Below are 14,994 nucleotides of genomic sequence, written 5' to 3'. Positions count from 1 at the left end.
CAAGGCCATTAACTCCAGCATCCTCTGGGAACACAGGTCATTCCCACCTGCATGCAGGACCAGAATCACCGGCCCCACCGATCCACGCCCAATCTCTACCACCTCCGGCAACACCTGAGACCATTTCAACCCCCGAAGCCCCCTCCAATGAACCTCCACTTCCCTGAATCCCAGGCTGCGACCTCCCGGCCTGCATTCGGCCCTCTGCGCCGCCCAGAAGATGTATGAATGCCCCACCAACCAGACCACCGGACGGGCGATTCCTGAAAAGAAAAAGAATTAGTAAAAACCACAAGCAACTTACACAAACTCGCTTTTTTTTTTTTTTTGTGCTATCAATCCACCAATAACTCTGGTCGCACATACCGCGCAAAACAGGCAGACCGCCAACGCCCAATACGCATGACCTCCGACTCCGGCAAACCCGCCCTAGCTGCTTCCGTCGCCGCGCCTATCCTAAAGGAATGGGTACCAAACTCGCCCGGATCGAAACCCAACTCCGCCAAACATTTACGCAACACGGATGCGAACTGGAATTTAGTCAAGGGGGACCCATCCGCATGCGCGAAAAAATTCCCCCCACTAACCCTCAGTGACCTATACTCCGCCACCAACCGCACCGGGCACGCCCCACTCGCCACCGGAAGAATGGGTAACCACACCCCTTTACCAAGCTGATCAGTCTTGGAACAACGAACCCGAATACGCAACGCATTATTATTAAGAATCACATCTGACACCAACAAACCCCCAGTACGAGAGGCCGAAGGCGCCACCAGCTCCCCCACACGCAAAGCCGCAAAAAATGCAACCCCAAAACAAGCCGCAACTAACGCCCGCTCGAACTCTGAAGAACACACCACCCGACACACAGCCACCAACCTACCCAGCAAACTAAATGAAATCGGCCGCCTACTATCACGCCCCACATATTCCCTCTGCCACCCCTTCATAGCCTGACGGATCAAAAACGTCTTCGTAACATCCGGCCACCCGCATAACTTAAAATAAAAAGCCACCCCCGCTAACTTACGACGTGCCACCGGAGCAGACACCCCCCGGCCGCGCAACCCCAACAACCACTCCACCGTAACCTCCAAACGCGCGTAATCCTTGGATGCCACGTCCCTATCACCTCTCACCACCAACCACTCAGCCCAGGCCTTACCATGCGCCCGCCAAGTGGCCGGAGTCACCGAAGAGCTGACCAGCTTCATCAATTGTTGAGAACCAGCCGCCACAGGAAATCCGGGCAATCCAATCCATCCATCTCCGCCTCCGGATGAAGCTCCCGAAAAACCTGCCAACGAAACCGAGAGAGAGCATCAGCAATCCTGTTATCCACCCCCGGAACGTGGCGGGCCCTGAAATAAATGTTACGTTCCAAGCACCGAAGTACCAACTGCCGAAGTAACGCTAAGACCGGCAGCGACGAGGACGACAACCTGTTAATACACTGAACCGTACCCAGGTTATCCGACCAAAAGCACACATGCCGATTCTCCAACCTATCACCCCAAATCTCCACCGCCACCACAATGGGGAACAATTCCAACAATGTCAGGTTACTCACCAAACCCCTAGCCCTCCATTCCTCCGGCCACGGGGACGCGCACCATTCCTTACCCAACACTGTACCAAATCCACAGGAACCAGCCGCATCAGATCACAACTCCAACTCACAACTAGATATTTCTTGGGAAATATAACAAGTATGGCCATTGTAAGAACTCAAAAACTCACGCCACACCCTCAAATCAGCCTTGAGAGACGCCGTCAGCCGTACCCGATGCCGAGGAGAGACCACCCCTCTCGACGCCAACGACAATCGACGCGAAAAAACCCGCCCCATCGGCATAACCCGACACGCAAAACACAACAAACCCAGCAACGACTGCAACTGCCTAAGAGTCACCTTCCGGACCACCAAAAACCCTTCAATCAAAGCCTTAAGCCCGACTAACTTGTCTTGCGGCAAACGAAAAACCATAGCCACGGAATCAATCTCGATACCCAAAAAAGACAACCGCGTCACCGGACCTTCCGTCTTTTCAGCAGATATGGGAACCCCAAAACGCTCCATCAAGGACAAAAAGGACGACAAAAGAGACTGACAAGCTCCATCGCCCCCCGGTGCGACAAACAAGAAATCATCGAGATAATGAATAACCGACGAACAACAGGACTCCACACGCACCACCCACTCCAAGAATGTACTAAACAACTCGAAATAGTGGCACGAAATGGAGCACCCCATGGGCAAACAGGTATCGTAATAGAAAAACCCCTCAAAACAACCCCCAAGCAAATGAAAACAATCCGGATGGATAGGCAAAAGCCTGAACGCAGATTCCACGTCCGACTTAGCCAAGAGGGCCCCCCTTCCCGCCTCATGCACTAGCGCCACCGCCCGATCAAAAGATACATACGACACAGATGCCTCTTCCTGAAGGATAGCATCATTCACAGATGCGCCCTTCGGATGCGACAAGTGATGTATCAGGCGAAATTTGCCCGGCTCTTTTTTGGGAACAACACCCCACGGGGAAACCCTCAGATTTGAAAAAGGGGGGTGAACAAAGGGGCCCCTAATCCTGCCCGCCGCCACCTCCTTCTGCAGCTTCTCCCTAAGGGCCTCCGGAAACTCCCTCGCCGATTTAAGATTGTCCGAAAGAACCAGGGATCTATTAAGGACAAAAGGTATGAAAAAACCCTCCGAAAACCCCTTCCGCAAAACGTCCGCCGCCCTCCTATTGGGGTACCGGTCTAACCAAGGGGCCATCCTTTCCACGCTGACCGGAGTCCTTCGGATCGAAGGACGCCGATGGCTTACCCCCCCGACCCTGGGCTCTGGGACACCTACCCGCAGGGTGGGAACCCCCGCAGGCAGAACATTCGTGTTTGTACTGACACAATCCAGCGTATTTGCAGTGACCCTCATTGTACAACCAACAGGCACCCGGGCGTCTAACGGCCACTGAACCCTGGGCCGCCGAGGCCCCAGCGCCAGTGGCCGCCCCTGGAAAGGAAGGGGGGCGAGGAGCCGTCATCAAACGGAGCCAAACATCCGTGGCCTTCACCCCCCACCCCAACTCTGGCTGAAGCGCCAACCGCCTACGAAATTCCTCATCGTACTTCCACCAAGCACTACCCCCATGCGCCTTATACGCACTATACACCGTATCCATGTAAATAAACAACTCTGTGCACCGCTCCGGATGCCTCTGCCCCATAACACACCCCAACACCGCAAACGCTTGCAACCAATTATTCATCGTTCGCGCAACCTTCATCCGCTTATCATAAGGCTTGTCCACAAATCGCCTCTCCTTATCCACACCATGCTGATCAACCGACACCAAAGACCATATGTCCACATATTGGTGAGACCAGATCTTCTCCCTCACTGACTCCTCCAAATGAGCCCCCAAAGGACTGACCCCACAAAAACATGAATCCTTATGGATACCTGCCAACACCACAGAGGCCTTCGCCACCTGCGGAAGCGCCGCCCCCGGAACCTCCGCCCCACCCTCACTCGGACCCGCAAGAGGAACAGGTGAAACCACGGGCAACCTATCTAACAACGACTTCAATAAAGACTCTAAACCCGTATTACCCCCACCCGCTCCCCACGCCCCCACATATTGGTACTCACCAGGAACCGGAACCGCCGACGGAACCACCGCAGGTACAGGCACAGCCTCCCTGTGTACTGCCACCGAAGCCAGGCTCGGGACCCTGGAAACCTCACCAACCGCCAGTCGTCCACGCCCGGAACGCGGTGTCCTGACAGACTCCTCCGATACGCCCGAAGACCCCTCTGAGGAGGATGGGGAACGCCACCTGGAGGATCTGGACCGCCTGCTGTACCGGGAGGACCTGGAATGCCGACTGGAACGACGTCTGCGGCGGCTGCGCCCCCCCCCGCCTCCTGCCTTCTCTGGGGGAAGTGGGGGACAATGATCGCTCCCTGCGCCTGCCCGTAAGCACTGCCGGTGCCGCTGGGAAAGTAGTGGGAAGTACTGGTGTAAGGGGGTGTTGAAAACCAGGCTCCAAAACTGCAGTCCCACACACTAAAGATGGACCCCCAGTAAGGGGGGGCCTCCCCCCCGACAAGTCAACCCCCACAGGGGGGGGTGGGCAAACTAATGCTGTCAAAGGGGGGCAACAAGGGGAGGGAGGGACCACTTGGGAAGGTGGAGGAGTGATGGGGCAGTCATCCGCTGCCCCATCGCTAGAATGCCGAGCCCCCATGAAAATGGCACCACTCGCCTGCCACGCCGGGACACCAGAGCCCGCCGCGGGAGAAACCGGAAGGGGAGGAGCCAAGACGCGGCCTACTTCCGGTCCCGACCCCGATGCCGGCACACATGGAGCAGGGGAAGCCACCGCAACGATAGGGGAGGGAGACACAGGCCGCAGCCTAGCCGGGGGGCGGCGATTACGGGCCGAGCGCCGCGGACCACGAGGCACCTCAGGAGGGGGGAACTCACCAAGCGGCATACCAGGCGGACGAAACGGGGCAGACACATGAGGGACGGAGGCAGAGGAAGGATCGAAGCTGCGCAAAAAGGATCGCAGCCATCCTTCCCCCTCCGCCTGAAAACGCGCCAGGAGAGAAGCGCGCAGCGCATCATCACCTGCGGACATCTCTAGAGCCAAGCCAGCGGTAAGTACTCACCAACTTGCTTACCCTGTCAAGAGGAAGTCCTCACCCCTACACTCCCCTATATATACCTCCCCTAAACCTCCTCCCACCGACTCTCCCACTTTCCTAACACTCCACCTCCCACTTCCATTAACCCCTTCCTAACCTCCCTACCAAACACTACCTGGCCTATACTCCTCCAAACCAGGGAAATTAAGGAGAGGGAAGAGGGGACCAACAGTCCCTCATCACCTCCCTATCCTGTCGGGTGCTCTCCATCTGAGCCCCATGTCATGCAGCAGTCTCTTCTGCTTTTTGATGACTCTGCTAGCAGGGTTTCCCAGGGCCACCCACATAGCCCTGCCCCAGAAGTGGAAGAGATTGAGTGCACCGATGCCCAACCACTTATGTTTCAGGATGTGGACATGGGAGGACCACCGCAGCACGTCTCTGATGATGACGAAACACAGGTGCCAACTGCTGCAGATTTCTGTATGCAGACCGGCAAGGAGGGCAGGGGTGAAAAGGGGGTAAAAGATGATGTGGAGGACGATGAGATACTAGACCCCACATGGAATCAAGGTCATGCGAATTACGTGTGCAGTTCGGAGGAGGAGGTGGTGGTCACGCAGCGCCAGCTGCACAGCAAAAGAGGGAGCAGGGTGCAAAAGCATAGTGGCCCTCCCCAACTTCAGCACAGCCAGGGGAGAAACGACAGCATGCTGAAACTCATCTGTTTGGGGGAAAAAACCCACACAACGCAGGAGCTGTGGACGGGCATGGAACAACAGACCGATGATTGGTTGGTGCCACTGAGCCTCAAGCCCGGCCTGGTGGTGTGCGATAATTGGTGAAATCTTTGCCTGCCCTATGTGCTGAATTTGGTGGTACAGAGGTTCCTGAAAAATTACTCCGATATGTCAGAACTGCTGCAGAAAGTGCGGGCCGTCTGTGCGCGCTTTTGGCGTTCTCACCCTGCTGCTGCTCGCCTGTCAGCGCTGCAGCGAAACTTCAGCCTTCCCGCTCACCGCCTCATATGTGACGTGCCCACAAGGTGGAACTCCACCTTGCACATGCTGGAGAGACTGTGCGAGCAGCAGCAGGCAATAGTGGAGTTTCAGCTGCAGCACGCACGGGTGAGTCGCTCTGCGGAACCATTTCACCACCAACGAGTGGGCCTCCATGTGGGCCGTGTGCCGTGTTGTGCTGTTTCGAGTACTCCACCAACATGGCCTGTTCGGATGACGCCATCCTCAGCATTACTATACCACTTCTATGTCTCCTTGAAAAAACACTTTGTGCGATGATGGAAGAGGATGTAGCACAGGAGGAAGAGGAGGAGGAAAAGCTTGGAGGGTGGGTTCCTGCACCAACAGAGGCCAGGTACACAACTGTTCAACCAGGACACAGTTCTGGAGGCTGAGGATTATGATGATGATGAGAAATCGTGTTCACGGCAGGGTGGCACCCAAAGCAGCTCATGGGCAGGGCTGTCTTTACCAAGGGGCAAAAGGGGCAGCTGCCTCTTGAGCCCTGCTAGCCACTGCCCCGGGTGTCAGGCTGTCAGCTTCACAGGGGGTGCTGCTATGCCTGCTGGCACTGAGTCCCGGCATCGTACTGTGTTAGAGCTGTGAATGTGATCTAGGACCTTAATGACATCATCACCATGTGACCAGTAACCTAGCAATATTACTGGTCACATGGCTATGAGGTCATCACAGGTCCTAGCAGGAGTGTTGCAGGTGAAGTTTGCCTTAACTGTGGAGCTTTTTTGTGTGAAGATTATATCATAAAAAGGTGACACTCAGGGGCTGTTATGCTAATATACTGTAAACCACTGTATAGTGTGGGGCTGTATACTGTGGGGGGCCTGTATACTGTGTGGGGCTTGTATACTGTGTGGGGCTGTATAGTGTGGGGGGCCTGTATAGTGTGTGGGGCCTGTATAGTGTGTGGGGCTGTATAGTGTGTGGGGCTGTATAGTGTGGGGGGCCTGTATACTGTGTGGGGCTGTATACTGTGTGGGTCTGTATACTGTGTGGGGGGCCTGTATAGTGTGGGGGGCCTGTATAGGGTGGGGGCCTGTATACTGTATACACAGCTGACAACGTGCCCCATCTACTCCGACCATAGAGTGTTAATTCACAATGGACACTATTGTCCGTGACAGCACTACGATTGGATGCTATATCGCTTGTTCACCGGCAATTAACCTGTCCGGCTTCTTTTACTAACTGCCACTGGGGATATACACAGTGTGTATAGGCTTATATGCATTGGCGTCATTACATTTTTGAATGCTTCATGCAATTACTGTATCTACTTATATTCCCAGGCGAGTAGTTTATTCTGCCTGAGATACCCGGCCACTCGGGTTTTATTCTCCTCCAATTGTTATTTTTTGTTTTTTTTTGTATCTTCACATCAATGATCACCCAACCAGTAAGTATATAGAGTATGTCTCCTGTAAAATACGCTCCTACAATTAGTATGCACTATTGTTTTTAGGTTATTAAACACTTTCCCCACCTTAAGACTAGCCCAGAGTAATTAAAGCCTTGTTATATTAATGGCAGGTCTTATCAATCTGTGAGCATAAGATCACAGGCGTTAAAGGGATTGTATAGGGTTACAAAATATGGCAGCTTGGTTGCAAAAACAGCTCCACACTTGGCCAAGGTTGTGCCCGGTATTGCAGTGAAGCTCCATTGAAGTGAATAGGACTGAGGTGTAGTACCATGCACAACATGTGAACAGGTGTGACTCCGTTTTTGAAAGACAGCAGCCATGTTTTTCTAAACCTGGACCACCCCTTTAAGGTTAAAATGTATATTATATTCTAGGATCTGTTACTGTGGTTAAATAGGATCTAAGTAGCATGTAATATGAAGCAAATCCATTATGTTCTGATTTTTTATTTTTGCTTAAAATTTCAGGCTTATGAGTAGCGTGAAAAACAACATTGGAAGAGGACTGAATATTGCACTAGTAAATGGTAAAATGTGGACATTATATTTTATTCCTGCACTTAGTTTATATGTGTATATTTATATTTACCGGATTTTTCTGCTTATAAGACGCACCTCTGTTTGCCAAAATAGCAATGCAAAATTTGTATGCACCCCTCCTAAAAAGTGAGAGAAGAGAGTTACTTGGCATCCAAAAATGAGGTTAGAATTTTTGTCAACTTAATAATAATCAGCATGGTCACCCCCCCCCCCCCCCCCCAGGCCATTCACCCCATGTAGGCAATTCAGACGTATAGGCTCTCAGGTCTTTCTGGATAGAGAGCTGGTCTTGTACACAATGCTGCCATTACAAGGTATGTTGACTAAACCGGCCTTATGGACAGGTGGTTGGCCTGCACTCCTGGTATTGGAAGGGATGTAGGGAGCATAAAAGCAGTTAGGGATGGGCAGGTTAGGAACACAAGGAAAGTTTGGCCTAGTTCACACAAACTTTTTTTTTTGCGAGTGTACGGGCCATTTTTTTGTGTTCCGTTCATTTCAATGTTTCCGCAAAAAAAAACGGAATGTGTTCCGTATGCATTCCGTTTCCGTATTTCCGTTTTTCCGTTCCGTTGAAAGATATAACATGTCCTATATTTGGCCGCAAATCATGTTCCATGGCTCCATTCAAGTCAATGGGTCCGCAAAAAAACGGAACATATACGGAAATGCATCCGTATGTCTTCCGTATCGGTTCAGTTTTTTCTGAACCATCTATTGAAAATTTTATGCCCAGCACATACAGCATGTAATTACTGTATACTGTACATGGCATACGGAAAAACGGATGGAAAAACGGAAAGGAAACTTAAACACAACGGAACTCAAAAACGGAACAGCGGATCTGTGAAAAACGGATCGCAAAAAACGATAAAAGCCATACGTTCGTGTGAACTAGGCCTTATAGTGTGTACAGGTAAAATTGAATGGGTTTTATATAAAAAAGGATTGATATGACATTAATATGTTGTTAAATATGAAGTAAGATAATGTTGAAAGGGTTAATAAAGAAAAGAGGTATTTAAGCAGGTAAGGATGGGTAACTGGCTTAATCTAATTTAACCAATGGAATTACAAGAAGTATGAGCAGTGACTAATTGGTTAACTGATGTAATTATTAGAAAGTAAGGCCCCTTACAGACGGCCTGACCTCCCAGCACTGACTGGGTCACATAGCATTATACTGATTTATGATGCTATATGTAACCCTTACAGTTCTGGAATGTAATAAATGACACTGACATAATGCTGTCAGTGTTATTCAATACATTCCAGAACTGTAAGGGTTACATAGCATTGTAAATCAATATAATGCTATGTGACCCCTTCAGCGCTGGGAGGTCAGGCCGGGAGCTGCAGACTCGCAGCGTGACAAACGCTCATCTGCAAGGGGCCTAACTGTTTCCTGTTGTTTTAGTAAATAGAGGTGCGTCTTATGGGCTGAAAAATACGGTATTTGAAAGGGTTTAATAACGACTTGTTCACATCTGCATTGAACCTCCATTTGTGGCCTCCATCTCAGATTCTGTGACTTTTTTTTGTCCGGTAAAATATAGGCTGCAGAACAGAAAACTGAACAGACCTCATTGTAGTCAATGGACTCCTTTCAGCTCTGTTCGTTACAGTTATGTCCCAAATCTGGCATTTCTGTTCTCTCCATTGTTCTGCTTCTATAAGGCAGCAGAACAACAGAGATGTACAGCGGTGACGTGAGCTCACACTAATCCACCACAGTTTTTGTTCATTGGGTGGTGCTGTAACAAACTCGCTCATGTACCTTGGCCTTAGATAAACTTTCCTCCTTTCCCATTCCATAGAGCAGCATGTCAGACCCTTAAAGGAGTATTCCCCCTACAGATATACAGGTGAAACTCGAAAAATTAGAATATCGTGCAAAAGTCCATATTTTTGAGCAATGCAAATTAAAATAAATTGCATTAATGCAGCTTAAAATTTGAATTTTGTGAAAAGGTTCAATATTCTAGGCTCAAAGTGTCGCACTCTAGTCGGCTAATTAATCCCTACCCCCTGAGCAAAGGGGACCTGAGATTGTGACTTTGGGGTTACATAAACTGTAAGCCATAATCGTCCAAATTATAACAAATAAAGGCTTGATATATGTCGCTTTGCATGTAATGAGTCTCATGTGTTAGTTTCACCTTTTAAGTTGCATTACTGAAATAAATGAACTTTGCACGATATTCTAATTTTTCGAGTTTCACCTGTATGTGCCATCATCATAGAAGGTCTGACTGGTGGAGGCCCAACCTTCCTTCACTCCTTATAGACAAGTCAAGGTGACATATAACAGCTTTTTGGTGGAGGAGATGCTAGATAAAAGTTTATTTCTCCTATACCATATTATTTACGTCATTTTTCTCATTTACTTGTAGCCAGCACGACGGAGCTTCTAAAAACAGGTCATTTTGATATGTATTCCGGGGGTAAGTTATACCATCATTAATTTAGCTTTTTGTTACAGCTGTCTAAAGAACAGTAGGATACTATTGTGATAGCAGGAACATGTATGACGTTGTATCTTGTATCATGTGATATCGTGTGCACCTTCCCTTTCACATTATCCGATTATTCATTTTTTCTGAAAGAAGGCAGAATGCTTGGAGTCCATTGTTCTGGAGGCACCATGAGCACATTAAGGCCGCTTTCAGACGAGCGGGTGTCACGTTCTAGACTCACAGCGCAACACCTGTCCTGAACTTCCAGCACTGCCGGGGTCGCATAGCATTATATTAATTTATGATGCTATGTAACCCTTACAGTTCTGGAATGTTTTGGATAACACTGACATAATGTTGTCAGTGTTATCCAATACATTCCAGAACTGTAAGGGTTACATTTACATAGCATCATAAACCAATATAATGCAATGCGACCCCGGCAGTGCTGGAAGTTCAGGACAGGTGTTGCGCTGCGAGTCTAGAACGTGACACTCGCTCATCTGAGAGCAGGAGACACCTCATTGACCATAGTTATCAATGAGACATCTCACTATATATCTCCAGCAGTCGCTCTCTCTGCACTGACCCACAGAATATGGTAACCAATGGAAAAATAAAAATCTGTGGCTCTTAGAATGCCACGATGAAAAAAAACCCTGAAAAAACATAAAATTGCTTGGTCATTAGGGTTGATTACTAAGGGGTTAACCTTTATTTTTGATTTCCTTAGTAAATGATCCTAGTAATGGTATGCATCTTGTCTTCTCCTAGATGTTAAGGAGGTTCTCAAGTTCTTGGAACCAGTAAAAGAGGGCACCTTAATATTTATTGCATCATTTGATGATCCAGGCACAAAGTAAGTCGTACGAGATGCTGTTTCACATATGACACATAGTATACTTGGCGCTCACATTGCACCCTATCCCCAGTTACAAAATTTCATAAATAGACAGGTCATTATTTAATTCTAAAAGAATAGCACATCAGGGGTGTTTTCACACATATTTTTATTCTACCGATTTTGCAACCTTTTGGGTTTTTTCTGCACTTTTTTTATAGGCAAATTATTTTAAACACCATCTCTAGATATCAGTTTGTGTCTATGGGAATTATGAAACACAGTGTTTTCCACTGGTTGATTTTTTTTTATGGTTCCTTGGCGCATTTTTAAAGATCAGATTTATAGAATTTTTTGCTAATTTTCTGGTGTTTTTTGCTATAAATATCTACCCATTTTTTTTTGCCCCGCTATGTGTTATTTTTTTAAACCTTTTTTTTACATCTAAAGAGGAAATGATGTCAGATGGGGTGGGGGCAGTACATATTTAGGCCCTGACTGGGGTGTCAGACCCTGACTGATCAAATATTAATGCCAATCCTGAGCATAGGCCATCAATATCAAATGCCTGAAAAAAACACTTATGTTTCAAAAAAGTATTTGTTGGCAAACTAGCATCTACAAAAGATCAGAGAGTATGCTGAATATGACATACGTAAAGGAATATAAGCATCCAATAGTAATGGGTAAAGCCAAATATGATTTGAAAAAGCCTCATGTATGATGACAAAACTATTCCCAAACAGTAAGAGAATAAGAGTAGTATGGGTAACATGGTATCTGTAAAGGCTCAGCTCCCCCGACTCTCCTGGTCCTAGAGGAAAAGTAGTAGGGATGGGAAAGAAAGATAGAATAATGAAGGCTTCCACGGCTCGTCATATGGGGTCATAAAGACATAAAGTACAATAAATTAGGAGAATTGGCACAGGTCATCCATGGGCTCCATCTGTTGAAAATCGTTCTCTGGTATCATTTAGAGTAGCATTCATTTTCTTGCGTAATGAGATTCTGTTGACCCTATGGATAACCTCCAAAGGAGACTGCCACCTGAAGGCAATATGTATTCCCGCAGACATCAGGATATACTGTAGAAGCTTATAGGCCGTATTATTAAAAGCTAGTATACAGGTGCTGACAAGGGAATATCTCTACTAAACACCTCAAATAATCCTCTCCGGATATTGGTCCAGAAACGACTAAAGCTACTTTCACATCAGCGTTTTTGATGGATTCGTCATGGATCAGTAAAAACCCTTCCGTCACGATAATAGAACCATCTGCATCCGTTATGAACGGATCTGGTTGTATTATCTCTAAAAAAGCCATGACGTATCAGTCTCTAAAACCATTGTTGGTCAAAGGAGACGGATCCGTTTTCTTTTGTGTCGTTGAGTTACATTGTGAGTCATGACGGATTCGTCTTGCTTAGCGCTTGCAGTGCTTTAAATGCCTCCTCCGACAGTCCATGTGCCTGAATGATGTCTACTCCAGCTCATGGCTGCTGTAGATTTCAGTCATCGTTTAGGCCAGTGTCTGGTATACGTTATGATAATTGTGCCGGGGCAATGGCTCCTCCTATAGCCTGCCCTTGTCACTCCCCTTTTTGGAAACTGGCGAGGGCAGCATGTAAGCACCAGTTATTACAAAATTTTGTTGCAAACACATTTAAAAATGTTGCAAAAGTTTTGTGACTTTTTTAAGCCAAAATCAAGCAGTAGAGGGGGGATAAATATCCACCTTAGGCCTCATGCACACGACCGGTCAACTTTTTGCAGTCCGCAAACAGCGGATCCGCAAAAAACGGAAGCCGCCCATGTGCCTTCCGCAATTTGCAGAACGGAACAGGCGGCCCATTGTAGAAATGCCTATTCTTGTCCGCAAAACAGGGTCACAGGACGGAGCAACGGATGCGGACCCAAACAACGGCCGTGTGCATGAGGTCTTAGGGTGTTAAAAACACATGCTTTCCAAATAAAAACAACTGAAAAAATCAATTTGTAAAAAAAAAGGCACAAAAATACCACCAAATGCAGCAAAAAAATGCAATAAAACATACAAAAAAAAAGCACATGCATTTTTTGGGCGGATTTTGCAGTGTAAAAAAAACAGACCAGATTGATTTGGCTTTGACTTGCCTTGATGAGACAGCCCCTTTACAGTGATATATGAATTGGGATACCTCATGTAATAAAAGGGTTTTTCCTACATGTGACTTTACGGCATACATATTAGGACATCGTCAGACATCATCCACAACTCCATCCTCCGTCAGGCAAAACTCCATCAGCCCTCAGACATCAGACAAAACTCCGTCCTCCGTCAGGCAAAACTCCATCAGACATCAGACAAAACTCCGTCTTCCGTCAGACAAAACTCCATCAGACCTCAGACATCAGACAAAACTCCGTCCTCCATCAGGCAAAACTCCATCAGACCTCAGACATCAGACACAACTCCGTCCTCCGTCACCCAAAACTCCATCAGACCTCAGACATCAGACAAAACTCCGTCCTCCATCAGGCAAAACTCCATCAGACCTCAGACATCAGACACAACTCCGTCCTCCGTCACCAAAAACTCCATCAGACCTCAGACATCAGACAAAACTCCGTCCTCCGTCACCCAAAACTCCATCAGACCTCAGACATCAGACAAAACTCCGTCCTCCGTCAGGCAAAACTCCATCAGACCTCAGACATCAGACAAAACTCCGTCCTCCGTCACCCAAAACTCCATCAGACCTCAGACATCAGACAAAACTCCGTCCTCCGTCAGGCAAAACTCCATCAGACCTCAGACATCAGACATCAGACAAAACTCCGTCCTCCGTCAGGCAAAACTCCATCAGACCTCAGACATCAGATAAAACTTCGTCCTCCGTCAGGCAAAACTCCATCAGACCTCAGACATCAGACAAAACTCCGTCCTCCATCAGGCATCAGCCAAAACTCCGTCCTCCCTAACTCAAAATACGCCCTACTACACACACTATTCACCTGACGGAGCTGCTAGCTGCTGGAGAGGCAAAGGACCTGTGATGACGTCATGACCATGTGACGAGTCACGTGTGTGGGAGGGGTCAGATGTGCACAGCAGCTGGTAGAGTGTACAGAACAGTAGCCATCAAATAGAGCTCTGTACTAGAGATGTGTGTGTAACCTGCATGTAGCAGAGCTGTGTACTGTGTTACAAAGATGTATGTGTAACCTGCAGGTAGCAGATCTGTATGTGTAACCTGCAGGTAGCAGAGCTGTGTACTGTGTAGCAGATCTGTATGTGTAACCTGCAGGTAGCAGAGCTGTGTACTGTGTAGTAGATCTGTATGTGTAACCTGCATGTAGCAGAGCTGTGTACTGTGTTACAGAGATGTATGTGTAACCTGCAGGTAGCAGAGCTGTGTACTGTGTTACAGAGATGTATGTGTAACCTGCATGTAGCAGAGTGGTGTACTGTGTTATAGAGATGTATGTGTAACCTGCAGGTAGCAGATCTGTATGTATAACCTGCAGGTAGCAGAGCTGTGTACTGTGTAGCAGATCTGTATGTGTAACCTGCAGGTAGCAGAGCTGTGTACTGTGTAGTAGATCTGTATGTGTAACCTGCATGTAGCAGAGCTGTGTACTGTGTAACAGAGATGTATGTGTAACCTGCAGGTAGCAGAGCTGTGTACTGTGTAGCAGATCTGTATGTGTAACCTGCAGGTAGCAGAGCTGTGTACTGTGTAGCAGATCTGTATGTGTAACCTGCATGTAGCAGAGCTGTATACTGTGTAGCAGAGCTGTATGTGTAACCTGCATGTAGCAGAGCTGTGTACTGTGTAGCAGTGCTGTATGTGTAACCTGCATGTAGCAGTGCTGTGTACTGTGTAGCAGAGCTGTATGTGTAACCTGCATGTAGCAGTGCTGTGTACTGTGTAGCAGAGCTGTATGTGTAACCTGCATGTAGCAGAGCTGTGTACTGTGTTACAGAGATGTATGTGTAACCTGCAGGTAGCAGAGCTGTGTACTGTGTAGCAGATCTGTATGTGTAACCTGCATG

At 48.0% G+C, this 14,994-nt stretch overlaps 1 protein-coding gene across 2 annotated transcripts in view; it reads left to right on the top strand.

The window, feature by feature from the left end:
• Positions 1-14,994, top strand: part of FAM3D (FAM3 metabolism regulating signaling molecule D) — a 74,478-nt gene that overhangs the window by 50,299 nt on the left and 9,185 nt on the right. For both annotated transcript variants that reach the window (XM_044301390.1, XM_044301391.1), the window contains exons 6-8: positions 7,588-7,646; positions 10,053-10,103; positions 10,890-10,974. In XM_044301390.1, coding sequence (XP_044157325.1) covers positions 7,588-7,646; positions 10,053-10,103; positions 10,890-10,974 — 195 coding nt within the window. The remainder of the gene's footprint in view (positions 1-7,587; positions 7,647-10,052; positions 10,104-10,889; positions 10,975-14,994) is intronic.

Source organism: Bufo gargarizans, chromosome 7, assembly GCF_014858855.1.
Source record: "Bufo gargarizans isolate SCDJY-AF-19 chromosome 7, ASM1485885v1, whole genome shotgun sequence".
NCBI classification, from domain to species: Eukaryota; Metazoa; Chordata; class Amphibia; order Anura; family Bufonidae; genus Bufo; species Bufo gargarizans.
This window is presented reverse-complemented; position numbering and strand designations above follow the sequence as displayed.